The sequence below is a fragment of the Gopherus evgoodei genome, chromosome 9 (assembly GCF_007399415.2).
Source record: "Gopherus evgoodei ecotype Sinaloan lineage chromosome 9, rGopEvg1_v1.p, whole genome shotgun sequence".
Classification (NCBI taxonomy): domain Eukaryota; kingdom Metazoa; phylum Chordata; order Testudines; family Testudinidae; genus Gopherus; species Gopherus evgoodei.
In genome coordinates, this window is record NC_044330.1 from 35,659,784 (window position 1) to 35,679,335 (window position 19,552).

Genomic DNA, 19,552 nt, shown 5'->3' on the forward strand with positions numbered 1-19,552 from the left:
TGTATTTAGCTGTGACATCCTGAGCACCTTTCCCAGACCTGAAGAAGAGTTTTGTGTAGTTCGAAAGCTTGTTTCTCTCATCAACAGCAGTTGGCACAATAGAAGATATTACCCCACCCATCTTATCTCTTTAAATGAATGTCTCAGTTTTGGTTTCAGGGTCTTCTTGATATTTGTTCATTTAGGTTCTAAATTATTCACCATTTTGGACTTTGGTACCATATATCAAATACATATTCAAACATGATCAAATATCCAGGTGGCTGAATTCAGAGCTTGTATTGGCTAAGACAGGCAGGCTGATCGGAAAAAAAACAAGATCATATTACAAAACTCACACCTGCTAATATAGGGCTGTAAGGCTCTGCCAGAGATTGGTGCCATGTCTTCTGGCATTGGTGCTGCAGTTGACAGCCAGTATGAATAGTCATTGCGAGAAGCAAAACTGCAAACGTCATTGGTGTTACAGAATAAAAATGGCATGGTGGTAAATCGCTGCAGGCAGCTACCAACTGTCCCTGAAAGACATAGGATGGCAGCCTTGTGAAAGACATGAGAGATATTTAGCATAACAAATGAACAGCCACATGATAAGATCCAATCTACAGCATTAAGAATAAATACAGATAGAGCATGTAAAGAAAAGAAGCCACTTCTCTGTACAGCAGTACCATAAGTAAGGGACTCTGATGATTATATTAAATACAAAGAGGCTACGTTAAAATAGCATGGGGGCTAAGAGCAAAATCTGTTGAAAGCAAGGAACTATTTCTTTTGATTAATTCTGCAATAATATTCTTCACCTAGTCCCTGATACTGAATGGCCATGGGGAGCAAAGGAGATGGGGATGCTGGGAAGGAACTGTCTCCCTGAGCCAGGATTCCTTCCCTGGGTCTCTCGTGAGGTACTAGAGCTACTTACTTCCCCTTTTATGGGACTGGTTGCATGAGCACTATCTAGCCCTTAGTGTACAGTGGAGCTTAGTATCTCTGACTGGTATTTTCATTTCAGGTAAATGATGAGATATCTACTGCACATTTGCCTTTCTCATCACTAGTTTAGGCTTACTGTCCTATTCAATAAGGTGGCCATGGGTTTTACAGATAATGGTTTTAAAATTCTTTCTAAGATGATACCAAGGTCTTGGCCATGTGCTTGCTCATTTCCTTGTACAAAGAGAAGAGAATAACCACTGTAGATCAGAGCTGTCCCAGATGGGCATGAAGGAATCTTTGTTGACTGGCTGTGCCGGGTAAAGATGAAGCCTCTTCTTGTTGGACCAGGTATGGAAATACCTGGGGAACCAGGTAGGCCCCGTACTCCTGGAAAGCCAATAAGCCCAGGAGGTCCTGTAAAAAAAACCAAAACACCAAAACATACATATTTTTATCCTATTACTCTTTAAACAGTATGTCTCTGATTGGTTTCTGAAGTGACTGAACCCATCCGGAAACAAAATTTTCAATAGTTCAACAATTTAAATATTGTTATTATCTGCCTTCCAGTAGCCTCTAGAGTCCCCACCAGACAAACAACCCTGTCCCAAAGAGCTTGCACTCTAAAGAGACAAGACAGACAATAGCAGGGAAGGCAAAGAGACTTGAAATGACCTGTGGAAGGTAACACAGCAGGAGAGTCGGGAATAGAAACTTGAACTCCTCACTCCCACGTGAATGTCTGATCCCCTGAAATACACTGTCTCTCTGCATCAAGCTATTGTCCCATATATATCTACATGTATCTTTCTACAAAAACTCTATTTTTAAATTCTCACCTAACTTGAGAAATTTGATAATTTCATGTACATTATACAAACAGATATTGTACAAAACCAATACATGTTTTAAATCCTGTTCACCGGAAAAGGTACGTAAATAGCTTTTGTATGGAACAAATAAAACAATATTAATTATAAAATACAATGCAATTTGATTCTATACAGCATTCTTCCCAAACGCACAGTGCTAAAAAACATGGTTTCCTTTGCAGGAGAGTGGTAAATGTAAAAACATTTTATGGTGAATGACTTAAAACAAGCAGTTCTAATTTGCTGTTCTATAATTGACTGTTATATAAGAAGTAAGGAGCCTTGGTGCTTGGTGATGGACATGGACTTCTAAATAAACAAACAACCATGGTCAATCACAGAGGGACGGAGAAGTTAAGCAGCATAACCAAGGGAGGAAAGGTATGTTTTCAAATGAGATCTGAAAAGAGATGATTTTAATGGAACTTCTCATGTGTTTAAAGTTAAGCATGTGCATAAGTGCTTTGCTGAATCTAGGCCTGAGTGAGGGTGTCATAATGTAATTTGTATCTGAAGGGAAGGATCCCCAGAAACTGGAGTCCAACTTATCTACAACTTCAGTATGATGGGACACAAAGAGCTATGTCTCCTTCACTGTACCTCTTTGTCCTTGAAATCCTTTGTCTCCTTTTGGACCAACTGGTCCAAGTATGCCTGGATTTCCACAATGGCCTGGTAGGCCTTTCACACCTTGAGGTCCTGTGTTGTATACACAAGAATATATATATGTTAACATAACAATAATTATTCTACATATGCACAATTACCAATTACAAACAAACAAACAAAACAAAACCAGCCAGCCAGACAAACAACACCTGAGTGCAGCTTCATAATAGCAGATACTGTGGCACAATTTTCTATAGAATCCAATGCTTTAAAGTCAGAATTCTATAATATTTCTGTCACCAGATTTTGCATCAAATAAATTAGGAAGATGATATAAAAATAGTAGCTATATGTAGAAAGTTTTAATTTTCACAATAGATTGTTACAAAACTAACAATAAAATTAACAGAGTCAGGCCTCGATGTACATGGGTTTTTTGCACGGTAAATTAATTGTGGCCCTTTATTTTTGTACATGGTATGGATTCTCTTTTACATGGTGTGGCGTGGTAACCAAGATGCGCAGATCAGTGGCACAGCCAGGATGGGACACTTGGGTGGGCCCTGACTTTGGGTGAGTGGGCAATGACGGGGGTAGGAGAGGATAGGCAGGAGGGAGGCTGCCTCCCCTAACCCCCTGAAGCCGTCCTTGCTGGGGGGTGATGGACATTCTGGCCAGCCCCCTCCCCCCCGTGCCCCAGGTGCACACCCGGGGGGGGATGGCACCCCACTTCACCCACCTAGCATTCCAGCTGGGGAGTAGGCAAGCCCCTGCACCCCGACCCACTCTCCGACTGGAGGGCTGGGCAGGCAGAATGGAGCAAGCACCGGGCCGGTGGAGTGGGGTCCCCTGCACCCTGACCCTGCTCCCTGGGTGCACCACTGGGGTGTAGGGGCTCCTGAGCGGAGTGTCCATTGACCCCCCACAAGGTCAGCTGAGGGGGTGAGGGGCGGAGGCCCTGATCCTTCCTGCCTACCATGCCTGCCCCCATCAATGCCCACCCACCTGAAGTTGGGGCCCACCAAAGTGTCCTGACCTGGCTATGCCACTGCTTCACGCTCCCTGGCCTCCCCAGACACCCCAGATGAACCGTCGGCATTCTGACTTAAACCGCATTATCATTATCATTATCATATCAAGTTCATCCTCAGCATCAGTAAAGGTTAGTAGCAAGTTTAAATTTCATTAAAATTTTTAAATAAAACCGTATTGGATAAATTAGGGAGGTCATCTTGCGAACCTGGAACCTAACCTCTTATTTCCCATAGACCCTTGGTATCATTTTATGCAATTTCTATTTGTACGATGTTTTTTCAAGATCGTAACCATAGTGTAAATCGAGGCCCAACTATATACCTTTTGCAGCATTTGTTGTTTTATTGAAATTTTCCAAAAGTACAATAGCAATCCAAAATGGTACGAGTTGCTGCTCTTAGATGCATAAATAATTTAGATTCCAATATAAGATAAATTTTCTTGTAAGAGACAAAAATGTTCCTTTATTCTATGCTTTTGTTAACCATCAAGTAACCGGCTAAGTCTTGGGAAGCTTACACCTTAAGGACTGGCCAGATTTCAGAGGACGACCACAGCATGAAACAGAAATTGATTTTGGTTGCTAAGAGGTGCTGGTTCAGGATTTTCAGTAGTTCTAACTGGCCTTATGTGCTTCTGCTAGGAATACCCACTTCTCTGGCATGCCTGATCTGCTCCACTTCCCTGCTGGCTGGTCTCATCCCCTCCTTCAGTCTGAGAGATATCTCAGAGGCAAGATCAGCTAAGCTAAAATGGAAAGAGATCAAAAGGCTCTCCACTCAGTGGGAGGAAGGTCTCCTTTGGAACTTTCTGACTGAAATGGTAAGAATCAGAGGTACGTTGTCGGGAGAGTGAAAACAAAAAAGGGAACAGGAGTAGAGAGGAAGTGGGATGAGTTTACTTGGCTCCTGTCTTTCATTTAAGAACCTTTGGGATGAGAATACTCATCCTGATGGGGGCCAGGATACTTCAAAAAGCAATTTCTGAGCTGACATGAAGTAGACAAAAACCCCAAACAAATGCCTCCACATGACAATCATAAACAAAAATGCTGTGAGGTCAACCCCTGAAAGAGATACACATTTCGTTATGTATTATAACAGGTATTTTTTGTCAAGATGAATCACCTTTTACAACTATAACTGTTATGAATCTGCTCAAAAGGAAATTGTGAACAGCATGACAAAAATGTTTGTGAATTGTTTTTTGCACAGGTCTATGTTAAGGGAACTGCTCACCAACCCAGTGAACTAGGGGTAAAGTTATGAACAGGAGCCTGTCAATATAACACTAAAAAACAATAAAAAAGGAAAGTGATATTAAGAGAGATAAATGTGTCTATGCAAAAATTCAGGGTGCCAGCCAACCATGAACAAGTCTCATCAAGTAGCCTAGGCAAATGGTAAAACATATACCATGTAATCCTGGTGGCCCTTGAGGCCCTGGATCTCCTGTTAGTCCTGGGCTTCCAGGTGACCCAGCAGGTCCTTGGTTTCCTGGGATATATGTTGCTTTACTAGGTGCTCCAGGCTGACCTAAAAGTGGAAATACAACAAAGAGCTGAATGCTTTATATTAACATCCCACTCCCCAAAAACAAAGTTTTGGGGCACTAGAATGAGAAGGACTGCAATAATGGTTACCAGGGGGACCCTTTGGTCCGATAGGTCCAGCTGCACCCATTGGTCCAGGGGGTCCTCGATTACCCTTTTCTCCTAAAAAGGAAGGGTAGACACATGCATGATTGTAGAAGCCAAAAGAACTGTCGGTGGTTTCAGAGATTCATTTCAGAATCCTCCAGGTACAAGATCTCACAGAGTCTTAACAAAAAAGCTACAGTGACTGTTTACTTGGTAAAAATGGCACTGTAGGGTTCCATGATTACTGATGCTCAATTATTTAGTCAATTTACAATACAGAATAAAATATACAATACAGATATTTATTTTTAACAGCTGCCAAATATGGGATGGAATCCTGGTCATTTGCCCAGGGCTGTGTTGGCAATAAAATGCATTATCCTGTATTAAAATAGCATACAGAAGCCCAACCAGGTGCTATGCAAACATAAAAGACAGTCCCTGACCCGAAGAACTGGGGTTGTGGCAAACTAAAAATGTATCCTCATCCCAACCCCCATAACATTTTTACGTAAAATCAATCAGCTATGGGTGGAATGTATCCCAAAGAATCATTTGGCAAACCTTCCCCCAAATTCTTACAGTGTTCTTGTGCATAGTGATGGATCCTGGTGGATAGGAATAGGGTAAAATTGGCTGTGCTGACTAGAAACCATGGCTGAAAGGTCTCAAACTCATAGGAGTCACCCTGTTTTGTATTATGAGTTTATTGATTGAAAAATTGCATAGAGGGAAGGCAGATGCTTTTTATCAGGTTGGGCTAAACCAGAATCTCTGCAATAAAACAACCCGGAGAGGATGAGTTGTGAGCAAACCTGGTCTTCTGGTGAACTTTCCATCTCTGACCCTTCTACAGCCACGTTTTACTAAGGGTATGGCTACACTTACAGTTGTACAGCACTGGGAGTTACAGCTGTCTTCGTACAGCTGTGTAGGGAAAGCGCTGCAGTGTGGCTACACTGACAGCTACCAGCGCTGCAGTGTGGCCACATTTGCAGCGCTGTTGGGAGTGGTGCATTGTGGGCAGCTATCCCAGCGTTCAAGTGGCTGCAATGTGCTTTTCAAAAGAGGGGGGTGAGGGGGAACGTGGGGGAGAGAGAGAGAGAGAGAGAGAGAGAGGATTTTTGCATCTGTCAGCTCCCTGCTGCAAGTTCTAAGGACTAGAACATACACATCACCAACCTGCAATCAATTTAAAAGTTTCGAGCCCTTTCCCCACCCCTCTCTTATTCACTAAATGCAAATTATGCACTCCTAAATAGCCTTCAGACCACATAAGCAGCTGCTCAACACGGACTCCCCCCTCCCCCTCTGCTGTGTGACTTCTGTCTTCAAGCAAACAGCTGTGAACCTTCCACAGCAATTCCCCTGCCTGCCTCCGCTCTCGCTGGAGCAAACAGCAGCTGTGTTTGTTTTTTAGATAAGCAGCTCGAGGAAGCTTGGAGTTCAGCCATTCTTCCGGTTTGTTGTGAGCAGGCATTCTGGGATACCTCCTAATACCCTGGAGGCCAATAACAGCGCTTCTGGTGGCCACACTTGATGAGCAGCGCTGCATCACCAGTGCTACAATTGTTACACCCCAAGCAGACCAGGTGTACAGCCAGCGCTGCAGCCAGGGAGTTGCAGCGCTGGATGTGCCTTGCAGGTGTGGACAGTTACTAAGTTGCAGCGCTGTAAACCCACCACCAGCGCTGCAACTCTCCAGTGTAGCCAAGCCCTAAGAAGGTTCCATGTCTCCAGTTATACAACTGGTACTGTGCTGTCCACAAAAGTTTGTTTAATAAATAGGTGAATACCTGTTACACCTGGAAGTCCTGGAAAGCCAGGTTCACCGCTAGGGCCTGCATTGCCTGGGATGCCTTCAACTCCCTGCAAGTCAGACAAGCATGAAGAAAAATCATAGCAGTACTCAGACATTGCAAGATATACTGTCTGGGTTTTTACTCAGAATTTGATATGTTACTGACTATGCATTTTTCAGGCAAACAGAATGACATAAAACATGTTCAATAATTTATACAACTCAACTAAAAATTGAGAGAGAATGTCCAAAGGGGAAATATCTGAGCTATTGCAAAATGGGCCTACAAACATACTATAATCAGACAACAACTGACCGTACGTGTTTGCAAGCACACTAAAAATATTCTGCCCACTGTTAAGAAGTAAACAAGTAAACAGAATTTCGTCCATCAAGAGCTACACTCAGGAATGATAAAACAGCAAAAGCAAGGAAACTACTATAAATTCATGGTGATGTGTTCTATGCTGTCAAGGCTGATTCCCCACTCTGGCACTCCAAGTGCAGAAGGTGGGGGCCTGCAAGGATTCTAACTATTAATACTGGCCACGCCAGGCTTGTATTAAACTTCCAAGGTTACAGCTTCTCTCTGATCTTGGATGGGTGGATGCTGCCACCACCCAAATGCAAAAAAAAACAACAACTTTGAACACAGGAAGTACACTTAGGAATTCCTCCCCGTGGGGTACCCTTAAAGACCTTTCACCTCTCATCTGGGGAAGAGTTGAGAAAGAAAACAAAGCAAATCACCTGTTGCCACCAGCTAATTAAACAACATATGCACAAACCTCTTAGGACACAAAAAACCCAATCCTGTTCTTAAAAAAAGATAAATTTTATTAAAAACAAAAAGAAAATACATCTGGAACTTTGGCTATTGCTAGATTTAAAAAGAGGAAACACAATAATTAAGCATCAAGAATGGTTTGCTTGAGGTCTAGCTTAAAGGTTACAAGCAAAACAAAAGCATTTGGGGATTAGCACAGAGGAGTAAATAAGCCTTACAGAAATAAGAGAGAGAAACCAAATTGCGTCTTCCTAGACATTTCCTGATCTACTTACATATCTGGGGTTTCAAATGAGTAGTTTCTAGGTATGATTTTTCATACCTGGCACAAGCTTCTTACAGCATTGCTGCTCTGTCTCCCCTCTCCAGGAGGACAACAGACAGACAGACAGACAAAGGGAAAGCTTTTTCCCCCCAAGTTTAAAAAGTTCTAGCCCTCCTATTGGCTCTTTTGGTCAGGTGCCCACTCCCTTCCTTTTACCTATGGTTTTTTTTAACCCTTTACAGGTGAAGCAAGTAGAGAACAGCTAACTGGCTGGCTGGGTGTCTATAAAAGGGAGCTACCCCCCATCCCTTCATTTATCACAGATGCCCTCTGAAGCTTATGCACAAATACTTCACCTTAATTTCTTTCTTACATCACAACTTTTTGCGGCGTAATTTTCACCAAAACTGTGAAATTAAAAAGTGAGTGAGAAAGGAGTATTCATTTTCACTTACTGTTAAACCTTGAGGACCAATATTGCCTACCAATCCTGGTGGTCCTGGTATGCCATCTATACCTCTAATACCTTTGTTTCCTTTTATGCTGTACACAGGGGTTCCAGAAGATCCTGGAATACCAGGAATACCTACATTAAAAAGTGCTGAATCAGTAAAGGCAACCAGTAGGCATATTTCATGGCAGCATTATTTACAGCACAGCTCTGCCATGGAAATTGACTCTGCAGAAGTGGCATCATGGGGCTCCACATTCATTGTCCCTCGATGATTCCAGAGCAAGAAGCATAAACGTGTATTTTTTCCAACTGCCAGCCCTGCACATACAACCTAAAGTCTGGGTTGAAAGCTGGGTTATTTCCATCCTGCACCCAGCATCAGTTACCAAACTAGGCTTTAAGTGACACCAGTGCTACCTCCTTGCCTTTAAGTAGGCTCTTGCTAATACCTGTGCAAACCCACTGGCCCAGGCCTGGTGCAGGATCCAAGGGAAAACAAGTTTATGTAGGGGTCAGGGGAGGTATTGCGATTTTAGCAAAGATGTGGTTCATGGATTGAGATCCATTATGTTATTTTGATTTTATGTTTCACTGTGTGGACGTACGTTGGGTTCTGCAGTGGGAAAGATACACCAACTGATAAAGCAATTATCTGTTTAATCATAAAGTGCATAAGCCCCCGTCACCGGTGAGTCTAGATTTGCCAAACCATCTCCACTAGATACTAAAACTTCTTTTTGCATCAATAAGAAATAAGAGCAACACACCCTGTCTCCCATCCACTCCGGCAAGACCTCTATTTCCTTTCTGGCCGGGAATCATTATGCCTGGTGCACCTGGGAATCCTGGCTTTCCATTCAATCCAGGAGGTCCAATTGGTCCTGGATCCCCCATTAGACCTTTAATACCTTCTGGTCCTGGACAACCAGGAATCCCCACATCACCTTTGATTCCTGTGAAACATAAAAAGTTGCATAATAAGTTCTGAGATAATTTTCAGGAAGGCAGCCATTACTTTCAGAATCCCCACAACCAAGAATACACACATTTATTATATGTTGAAAATGGGACTGTTGTCAGAGTAGGTGTAGGTGCCAAGTGCCCGTCTGTTACACAAGACAACTTCTTGTTGTAAGGCAATGTAGCTCAGGGCAGGCAGCACTAACTGTGGGACGGGTAACATGCTGCTGTTCCTCTGAGACTGCACTGGAGAGCTTGGCTGTGCAAAGGAGTTATTTTGACAAAGGAGTGGAAAGATTTGAGGAAGAAAGAACAGCATGGGATTCTTGGTTGCCATGATAAAAAAATGCTATAGTTTTGCAGATGGAACTGGCAAATCCTTTTAAACCAAGCCACAGCTAAAAATATCAGGATCCAGAACGGACTTATTTTGTTCATAGTGCTGTTCTTGAACTCCTTATTTTACATGTGAAGGGAAATCTTTTAATTACTGAGGGATGTTATTGGATCTCTCTCAGTACTAGAAAAACAATGCAAAATACAGAGACTGGGAACTGCTGTTGTCACGCTCAGGAAATCATTTCCCCTCTTGCAACTCCAGCCATGTAGGTACAAGAAGAGAGAGCTGAAAAAAAGTGAAAAGGAATTTACATGAAAAGAAATGGATGTGGCTTTCTTTTATTCTGGCAGACAATGGTTAGTGCACAGTAGCAACAGCTACCTGTGTTAGAACATTTCCTGGTAATCAAACTGCAATAAAAAACAAAACTGGACTCCTGTGTTTGACTACACCTTTATAAAAGCAGAAAATATGTCCCTGATTTCTCTGTATTATATAGACTTAACTGTACAGGTAAGACATCTTGAAACCTAACCAATACGGCCAGATCACTGGTTTTAACTACAGCCTCACTCTCCCTCTTTTTAAAGAGCCTAAGTGACAATTTAAGCATCCAAGTGCAGAATTTGGCTTAAAAAAGGAGCAAAAAAATCCCCAAACCTGTTTAAAAACCAAACTTATGGTATCTGAAAAGAAAACTCACCTTTAGGACCAGAAATACCTTGCGGGCCTTTAATCTGCCACCCTGGTGCACCTGCAAAATAACATTTCACGTGTGACTCAACAGACCCTAAGCACTGGTGGAAGATACATGTTATATTTGTCTAACATTCCATACATTTGTTCAATATATACTAGATCAAACATCACATTTTAATTATCTGAAAAATCTTTATTAGTTTGGATTTGTGTTATGCTGCTACTCGGAAATACGAATGAAGTACCATCTTTTTTTATGTGGGAGGCACATTTTACAGTCATATTTAAGGCTTATTTTACCAGTGCTAAAGCCTATTTTCACACACGCACGCACACACACACACACTGAAGAAAAAGCAAAAGCCAGGAAAAACACTGACTTTGTTTTAAATCAGCAGCTAAGAAAAACGAGAAAAGAAACTTGCGTATGTGAAAAGTGAAAATAATATGACAGTCATTATTAAGAACTCGATATGAAGAAAAAATACTGAATATCTGTTTTTATACTAAAACACAAACAAGAACCTTGAGGCTAAAAATATGAAAACACTTTTCTTCTGTAAATGAGGAAGAACTGTAACTTTCTGTGGCTGCTGGGGAAAAAGATGAAGAGCATCTAACTGAAGTATTTGAGAGCTGAAGGGCTGGATCCTGCAAAGATGTAGGCAGGTGAATAATTTTATTCATACGAGTAAACCCAAGATTGGCTGCTAAGCTCTTATTCCATCTAGAAGTTGAGGCTGTTGCTTCATCATAAACGTGTAAAATCTCTAACTCTTAGAGCATTTTTGAGGTCACCTAAGACGTTAGCAGCAATACTCTGACCTTTGTAGAAGCAGACATTAAAATGGACTATGTAATGATCATGATAAACCAGAAATGTCATTCAGGAGTCATGTGTATATACTGTATTTTGATGTCCTATGCAAAATCCATACAGAAAGTTCGTGAAGTGTGAAAGAAACCTTTTAGTTACCAACATAATTTTTGTACTTCAGGGATTTCTCTTTTAGCCCACAGGAGTGACAAGAATTGTGAACAGGAAAGGAAATGAGTTTAAAATACAATGAAAATATTATACTGCAGTACCTCGTTCTCCCTTTTCCCCTGGGGAGCCAGGAATACCATCCCGTCCTTGATTCCCTCTTTCCCCAACAGCTCCGTCAGCTCCAGGGGCTCCTATTGCACCTGAGAATTATAAACTGTCATTTTCATTTTTACTTATCTGACCTCTCTTATACTAGTATAAATCTAAAGTAATTTCATGGAAGTCAACAGCACTACTTCAGATTTACCTTGGTGTAAATGAGACCGGAATCTGGCCATGACAATACTCAATACTAATTTTGTTGATAATGGCTATTTCCCCCATTGTTTTCACTTCAATAAAATGTATAGTAGATACTTATACAACTCCCTCTATGTATCAGTGTTCTGATCTTGATTACTCTAGCAATGAACTGTCATGCTCTGTCTTTTTCGCTCTCTTCTCTGATAGCCAGAAGTAGAAAAGAAGCTAAATCTTGGTTTTTTCATCCACTGTGGATATCTCAATGATCTTTCATAAGGTAGAGCAGGCCTTTCTCACCACTTGTGAGGCTATTACAACTCCCTGCTATCTTTAGTGTCCGGATTTTTTAAAAATCCTTTCTCTGGGTTTAAAACTGTACTAAAACTTTATAAAACTGTACCTATAGCTTTATCATGGAAATGTTAAAAGAACCTTAGAACTCAATTTCAAAAATATATAAAAGTAATTTGCAAAAAACTCAGAAGAAACTGAAAATCTCAACTATCTCATGCCAACAGAGAAAACAAACAAGAATGCAGAGAGCTGGGAAAGAAATGAGAGAGAGGATAAAAATCCAACCTGGAGGGCCTTCAGTGCCTCTCAGTCCTGCCATCCCCTTGCAGCCTTTAGCGCCAGTATCTCCAGCACATTTAGATGGCCCTGTAAATGGGGGGAGAGTTTGGGAGAAAAAGAAGAAAAAGCTGCATCACCCTGAATTTAAGTCAATACTGGATCCAGAGTTAATGGTTTTCTAGATCTACTGTTATTTTATTTTAACCAGATTCTCAGCTGATGTAAACTAGTACAAGCTCCCTTAATTTCAATAGTCCTTTGCTAACTCTCATCAGCTGAGGAACTGGCCTAGTTATTTTTGCTGGAGGATTTGGAGGAGATTCCCTTTTGCTAAAAACATGTAAAATCTCACCATTTTCCAAAACCAAAACTCACCTGGAGCTCCTGGTTTTCCACAGTCCCCCCTGTTTCCAGTTAGTCCAGGTTCTCCTACAAGTCCTGGCTGACCTGGTGATCCTCTTTCCCCTTTTCTTCCCATTTCTCCTGGGGGACCTGGATCACCCTAAGAAGCAGCAGCCAAATACATTTTGGATAAGTGTTTCATTAAGTTAAAATGCATATTGAATTAGTAGCATTTAAAAAAATCACATCTATTAAAGCTGATGTGATATAATCATGGCTATCTGAGATGATCTGCAGACAGAAAATAATATAAAAGTAGGCATATGAAATGTTGCTCCTAAAATTTTATAATGCACCACTGATGGTTTCAAAGAGAGATCTTAGTTTCTAAAACACATGTCCAATGTATTTTAAATATCTCACAAAGCAGTTCCTTGAACCTCTGGTCTCTATTTTCCCCCACACTCAGTATCACCAGCAGCACATACACTTTATCTGCATTTACACTAGTTGGTTTAACAGCTCCTGAATATAAAACGGTCACCCTCTGTGGGGCTGGGAATTAATTTCTCCATAATATATAGTTGTACACAAATGTCCAGATGAGTTTTTTTTTTTAAATTTCCACCTTCATCTGAATTATCTGGTTTAGGCCACTGACAAAAACAAGGCTCTGAAGTAGATGGATAGTTGGTCCAACCCAATATAATTTGTATGTTCTTACATATAGGTCCAGGATAATAAGTAATGGTGCCTAGATAGAACAGGCATGATCATGGTATAAAAATCAAGACTCACAGATTGGATGGAATGCCTAAGGTATAATACAACATACAAGATGATCCACACATTTCAAATTATCTTATGCAGCAAGTAAAATAGATTACAGTTAATTTGCCTTTGAAAAAGTGGGTTTTAGCTGCTCCTGGACCTGAATATGTGATACTGAATTACAGTCACATGGCCTAAGTTTTCTAGAGAAAGTTGAACTGTTTAAAAAAAGTAACAACTCATGTTTCATCATGACATTACTACTTTGTCAAAAACCGATGCACAACTTTAAAACTGTGCTATTTTCTTTATATGTGAAAAATTGTTTTTTTTTCTGTACCACTTGATAATAGTCAGTAAACATTTTAAGAACCAGTTCTTATTCTCGAAAGGACCAGTTTTCATAAATAAAAATATGAAAATTATTCCAAAAGTTTCCATCTTTACAAATATGAAACTCTTGGACCCAAGGGAAAAAACCCAACTCATTGATTTCTCCTAAAATGTTGACAGAATAGGATTTCAATATTTCTCAACAACGGGAGATTATTTCCCTACAGCACTGAATGGGTTGGTTTGCTCCATAATAATTTTCTGCCCTTACTTATACTTCAGATTATTTCATCCGCATTCAAAGGTGCTGCCTATTGTGTCATTACCATAGCTTATCCGTTGTCTTCTTGCTGTACCTTTGGTCCTGGTTTTCCTGGAGGCCCAGATGATGAACTAGCTGGTTCTCCTTTATCACCTGGAAAACCAAGAAGGCCTGGAGGGCCTTGTGCACCGGATGGTCCTGGTAAACCTTGAGATCCTCTCTCCCCTTTAGAACCTGGAGTGATGCAAATATAGGTATCACTCTCAAAAGCATCACCCTTACATATCATACTAGATACTTCCTATGCTTTATGGCCTATTTTTTTAGTTAGCAACCCTTCATTAAAGAAAAACAAATAATTGACAGTACACTTTATTTTCTTACATACATATTAAAAGAAATGGTTGCAATTAAAAGTAGTAAGGGAAAACAGCAAAGTTGAGATAGTATAGGTTATGAGTTACAGAAGGTACATTGCATTTATTAGCTGCTATCACAAGCAATCTTAACGAGTTCTGTCTTTGTTTAACTTCAGCAAATCAAGACATTTTCCTAATACTTTAATAATAGAAGTTTGGGGGAAATATCCCTGAAATAACTCTTGGATCAATTTTCGAGCATCAGACCTGAAGTCTTTGAGATAATCCTAGAAGAGTTTTCCTCTATCATCACATTCCCCCAGCATTTTCCTGTGAATTTTGTGTCAATCATGTTTTGCAAGATTGGTGTGATGCCCTACATTTTTTAATGGCTTTAAATTCTGTGGGTGCTGTTTTGTGCCTGCTATTAATTGGATTTGCAGAAATTATAGCAGTTAGGCACAACATTAATATACATGGAAAATCAGATAGTCACACTGCTAAATTGTATCATTTATACCTCCAGTTAATTGCAGGCACACCATTTGAGGTTAAAATGAGGTCTGCTTAAAAAATAGCGCATAGAGTAATAAATTTAGCCCAAAGCGTAAAACAAAATTTTCTTCTGTAATCTTATACAAATTGGTATATCATCACATATTGGGTCAGTTGACAAAAATACATAGTGATATGAAGAGACCATAAGGCATAAGGACAAGAAAAATTAAATTTGAGCTTTCAGCTTCACCTTTTTGAATACAGTAACTCCTCACTTAAAGTCATCCTGGTTAATGTTTTTTCATTGTTATGTTGCTGATCAGAGAAATGCTAGTTTAAAGTTGTAGAATGTTCCCTTATAACATCGTTTGGCAGCCGCCTGCTTTGTCCACTGCTTGCAGAAAGAGCAGCCCGTCGGAGCTAGCTGGTACGGGCTTGGAACCACGGTGAACCAGCAGCCCCCCTAGCAGCTCCCCACTCCCCTAAATTCCCTGTGCGGCAGCCACACAGCAGACGATCAATTGCCAGGCAGTTCAGCTGTCCCTCCTCCCACTGCAGTATGCAACTCCTGCCCTCTGCCTTGGAGCTGCTCCTGGGAGCCTCTTGCTTGCTGTGTGGGAGGGCGGGGGGTAAGAGGCGTGCTAATGTCAGGGTGTCCCCCTCCCTCCGCTCCTGCCCCCTGTTCCTTTACCCCATCTCCACAGGGAGTGGGGGGACACAACAGGGCTCAGGACGGAGGGAGCTTGCTGGCAGCAGCTGCTCTCTCAATTTGCTGATCTACTAAAAAGGCAAAGTACTTAGAGTGGGATCAGCGTACTTAAAGGGGCAATGCTCATCTCACACACATGGGGTGTTTCTCTGTCTCTCTCTGCCATGTTGTCTCCCCTCCCTCCATTCGTGCTGCCTTACAGAGTGTGAGGCTGCATTAACAACCAAGTGTTAACCCTTGAGGGCTCAGCCGAATGCTAGTTCATCATTTAGTAAGGCATTCCCTGGGAAATATCCTACCCTCTTCCACCCTCTGACTTCACCATCTCAACCAAAAACCTAACCCCCCTACTTCCATTCATTCTTATGGGGAAATTGGATTAGCTTAACATCATTTCGCTTAAAGTAGCATTTTCAGGAACATAACTACAAAGTTAAGCAGAGAGTTATTGTATCTTGATTTCTGAGAGCTTATTTCTCAACTTGATCATTGCATTTTGCATGAAATTAATTGTAAATTATGTATATTTGTGTGTGTGGCTCCCAACACCCTTGTGGGATCTTGACCATGAGTTCTTTAGCCAGCCTCTTACTCTTCCACAACAGCCCAAATATCAGCACTCTGCAGCAAAATCTGAGCTGTTCCTCATCAGTGCTCACAGTGGATTCTCAGGCTTCTCTCCCTCACTTTATAGGTCTCTAAATACACTTGAGGGAATCATTTCTGCTTTCACTCCAAGCAGGAGTTCCCTCAGAGAGACCCATGAACACATGGCTGGCATGTGACTATATGTCAAGATAAAACTGCTACATATCAGCCCAATTCTAACTGCATTCTCCAGAAACACTGTACAGGTCCTGCATGGCACTTCTGCTAGTCTCCACCCATGCAGAGACATCATGCTTTTCTTCTCACCTTAGAAAAGATGAGTCAATTGGACGAAAAAAAAAAAAAAAAGGCATAGCAGGAGCCTCATATGAGTCAAATTGTACTGCTGTTGCTATAACAATATCGAATAGTGTCTCGGCACATCTTTCATAACTGATGAAAACAGTAAATGAAAGCACAGGAAAAAATTTGCAAAGTAACATTATTTAGCTGGATTTGAATCTTGTTTTCAAGTTGATCAATCTCACTTTAATACGTTGACATGTTATTCCAAAATACTAACAACATCTTCAAGCCCCGTAAGAAAGTTAACCACAGATGCATAAGAGCAGGTTTTAATTACTGATTTAGTTAAAACAGCTAAGTTAAGTTAAAATACTATTCAGTAAATTTATTACAAGATTTGCATGCTAAGTACATACGTAGAACTAAATTTAGTATAAGCATGTTCCATATATACAGATATAGGGCTCAATCCTTGCTGATTCAAATAGTCCCAATAAGGTCAATAGGTACTTCAGGGGGTAAAGATTACTTGTCTGAGTAGGTAATGCAGGATTGTGCCCACAGTAAGTGTACAGCTATTTCTATGTAGTATATGAATATGTAACAAGATTTTATGAAGACTCACCTGGCACTCCCATATCACCTCTGTCTCCTGGAGGTCCTGGTAATCCTTGTCTTCCAGGAATTCCCTGCAGACCTACAAATCCTTTGGGACCTGTCAGATGACAAAGTATCAACATTGTCTCAACATGTGTGCCTCAGATTTAGGCTACCTGGTACATTTATCATGAGCACAAAGTATCCATTCCCATGCTCACTGCCATGGCATCTCAGAAGTGTATAAATCAATTAATAGTCTAAATATAATTTCTTCCTCTGCCCAGCACATGTATAGATTTTTCATTACTACTACTATTTTTGGAAAGCTATGGCAAAGAGATGGATGTTGTATTTCAACCTGGAGACTGGCAGGTTAGCAGTCGTTCTTAGTTCCTGTGGATGGCAGTTCCATAGCTGTGATATCCCAAGTCTAGTCCATCAGGGACTTCAGAGATAAAGATCAAGATTTTGTTTTCACTTTGGATTTTTCTTCCCTTGTAGGTCTGAGACTGGTGACCTTCTGGCACATTGCAAGGGCCTACATTATCTATCCACCAAATACTTTGCAATAAGATTAGAGAGAATTTGAGAGTTTCTTGTGTGGTTTGTGGAGTTTCTTCATGACCTTATCTTGTGTCAGTGTGGACACATTTTAGTTTGGTGACTTTTCAATTTAATATAGTTCAGAATTGCCACCCATATGCCTAATGTCTCTGATAGACACAATGCATACTTTGGCTGGTTCTGCTGCATATAGAGACAGGTGAAGTTTGGTTCTGCTCTACATGAGACATTAAAAAGAGGGACAGAGCTGGAGCACCAGCATTCTTTCCTGCTAGTTACTGCCTTCTCCTATTATTGGTACTGGTCTCTTCCTGTTGCCTACTAGATATCAATAATGATATCTAACATGGACTATTTCTCACCTGGTGTGGGCTATTTTTGTGAGCACAAGTCCAGATATATTTCTACTTATTTAATTATTATGTGATTTCTAAAAAGAAATCTCAAAGACACAGTTAAAAAGAACACATGGTGATGCAGCATATGGCATCAAACTTTTATCCACATGAACCTAAGAAGACTGCGCAACTCATAAGTAGCACAGCCACAACCGAGTAAATAACTATGTCATCTCAGTCCAGGCTCAATAAACCCTTTTCAATACACCATCCCTCAACATCATGTATTGGGAGAGAAGAATTGTAATTAAAATAAGAAAACTTCTAAAGTATCTAAAATAGCTTTTCTATCAAACTTAATGCCACAATACTTTAGAAGTTTCTTACAATTGCTTTATACCACTGGGGAAACAATGGATTCCAAACATCTCTCCAATAGTACAAAGCACCCATTTCTAGCTCTGCTGGCTCATGAGGTATTTGGATCTTAGACATGTCATTGGTTCAGGACTTAATATTGCTTGTCCTGCATATCAAACCCATGTATTCTGGTGGAATTCCACATCTGGGAAGAAGGGAACCTTGGGGGGGGCAGATTTTTTTTTTGTAAATTAGCAGCTTATTGAAGCTGCTCATAATTTTGGAATGCTTGAAATAATCACAGCAGAGGTAGATTAATAGAGTTCAAGTGAAGTAATCAAAGTTTTAAGGTTATAATAAGATAAAATAAAATTATTAATAATATGGTTTTGCACTCTTCTTTGTGCTTACCACCATCTCTACAGTCTATGTAGTACTGTAAACATGCTGCTATAGAAATTTAAGCTTTTAGTTTTCATAGCAGATGCTGTATACCTGGCAGACCTGATATTCCTGATGTCCCATCAAGCCCTGCTGATCCTTGAATACCTTTATCTCCTCTTTCTCCTTTCAGACCTATTCTTCCTGGAAATCCTATAGCAGCAATTGTATGGAATAAAATTAAAAACAGTATCTCATAATATCATTAAATCATCTCTTAAAAGCAGCAGAAAAGGAAAAATGGAGCCTGATGTGATTAATTTGGAGTTATCCTCTTACAAGCCAACACATCACAAAATACAAGGGCCCTCTGTTAAAGTTTCCAGTATTTCTCACATGGAATTAAAAAAGAGTATCTGAAGATCTATAAAACACCACAAGCCTGATTGTAAAGGTTAAGTGTATGCAGCTTGTGTACATATGTGCATGGCGCTAGCAAATACCAGCGTACCTTTGCAAATCGGGTATTTGTGAGCACATTCCATCTGTTGCTCACAAATACCCAATGGGTGGGCACACATAAGTCTTTGCGTGCATGGGTTATTAAATGTTTGCAAATGCATGCATACCAAAAGCACATGACTAAACTTCATACACTACTGACATGACAGCATATCACACCTGATATAACATCACACTGATATTACTTTTTAGGATATGGATTGTAATAAGTAATTTAAAAGAGAAAATAGGTGGGGAAGCCAAAGTTCAAGGGCTTCAGCCTGAGGCAGGGGGCTGTAACCTGAACCCCACATCCAGGGCTGAAGCCCTCTGGCTCCAACTTTGGCCCTGGGCGGTGGGGCTTGGGCTTTGGCCCTGG

The 19,552-nt window shown here is 40.7% G+C and overlaps 1 protein-coding gene across 3 annotated transcripts in view; it reads right to left on the reverse strand.

Annotated features, from left to right (window-relative positions):
* COL4A3 (collagen type IV alpha 3 chain) overlaps window positions 1–19,552 on the reverse strand; it is a 107,921-nt gene that overhangs the window by 6,735 nt on the left and 81,634 nt on the right. For all 3 annotated transcript variants that reach the window (XR_004001929.1, XM_030574732.1, XM_030574731.1), the window contains exons 35-49: window positions 18,787–18,885; window positions 17,055–17,144; window positions 14,064–14,203; window positions 12,637–12,763; window positions 12,268–12,348; window positions 11,487–11,585; window positions 10,402–10,452; window positions 9,166–9,351; window positions 8,400–8,530; window positions 6,888–6,960; window positions 5,095–5,166; window positions 4,868–4,987; window positions 2,409–2,507; window positions 1,138–1,350; window positions 341–518 (exon numbers count right to left, since the gene is read on the reverse strand). Coding sequence is in view for 2 of the 3 variants with exons in the window: in XM_030574732.1 (XP_030430592.1) it covers window positions 341–518; window positions 1,138–1,350; window positions 2,409–2,507; window positions 4,868–4,987; window positions 5,095–5,166; window positions 6,888–6,960; window positions 8,400–8,530; window positions 9,166–9,351; window positions 10,402–10,452; window positions 11,487–11,585; window positions 12,268–12,348; window positions 12,637–12,763; window positions 14,064–14,203; window positions 17,055–17,144; window positions 18,787–18,885 (1,759 nt within the window). In the remaining variant the exon portion in view is untranslated. The remainder of the gene's footprint in view (window positions 1–340; window positions 519–1,137; window positions 1,351–2,408; window positions 2,508–4,867; window positions 4,988–5,094; window positions 5,167–6,887; window positions 6,961–8,399; window positions 8,531–9,165; window positions 9,352–10,401; window positions 10,453–11,486; window positions 11,586–12,267; window positions 12,349–12,636; window positions 12,764–14,063; window positions 14,204–17,054; window positions 17,145–18,786; window positions 18,886–19,552) is intronic.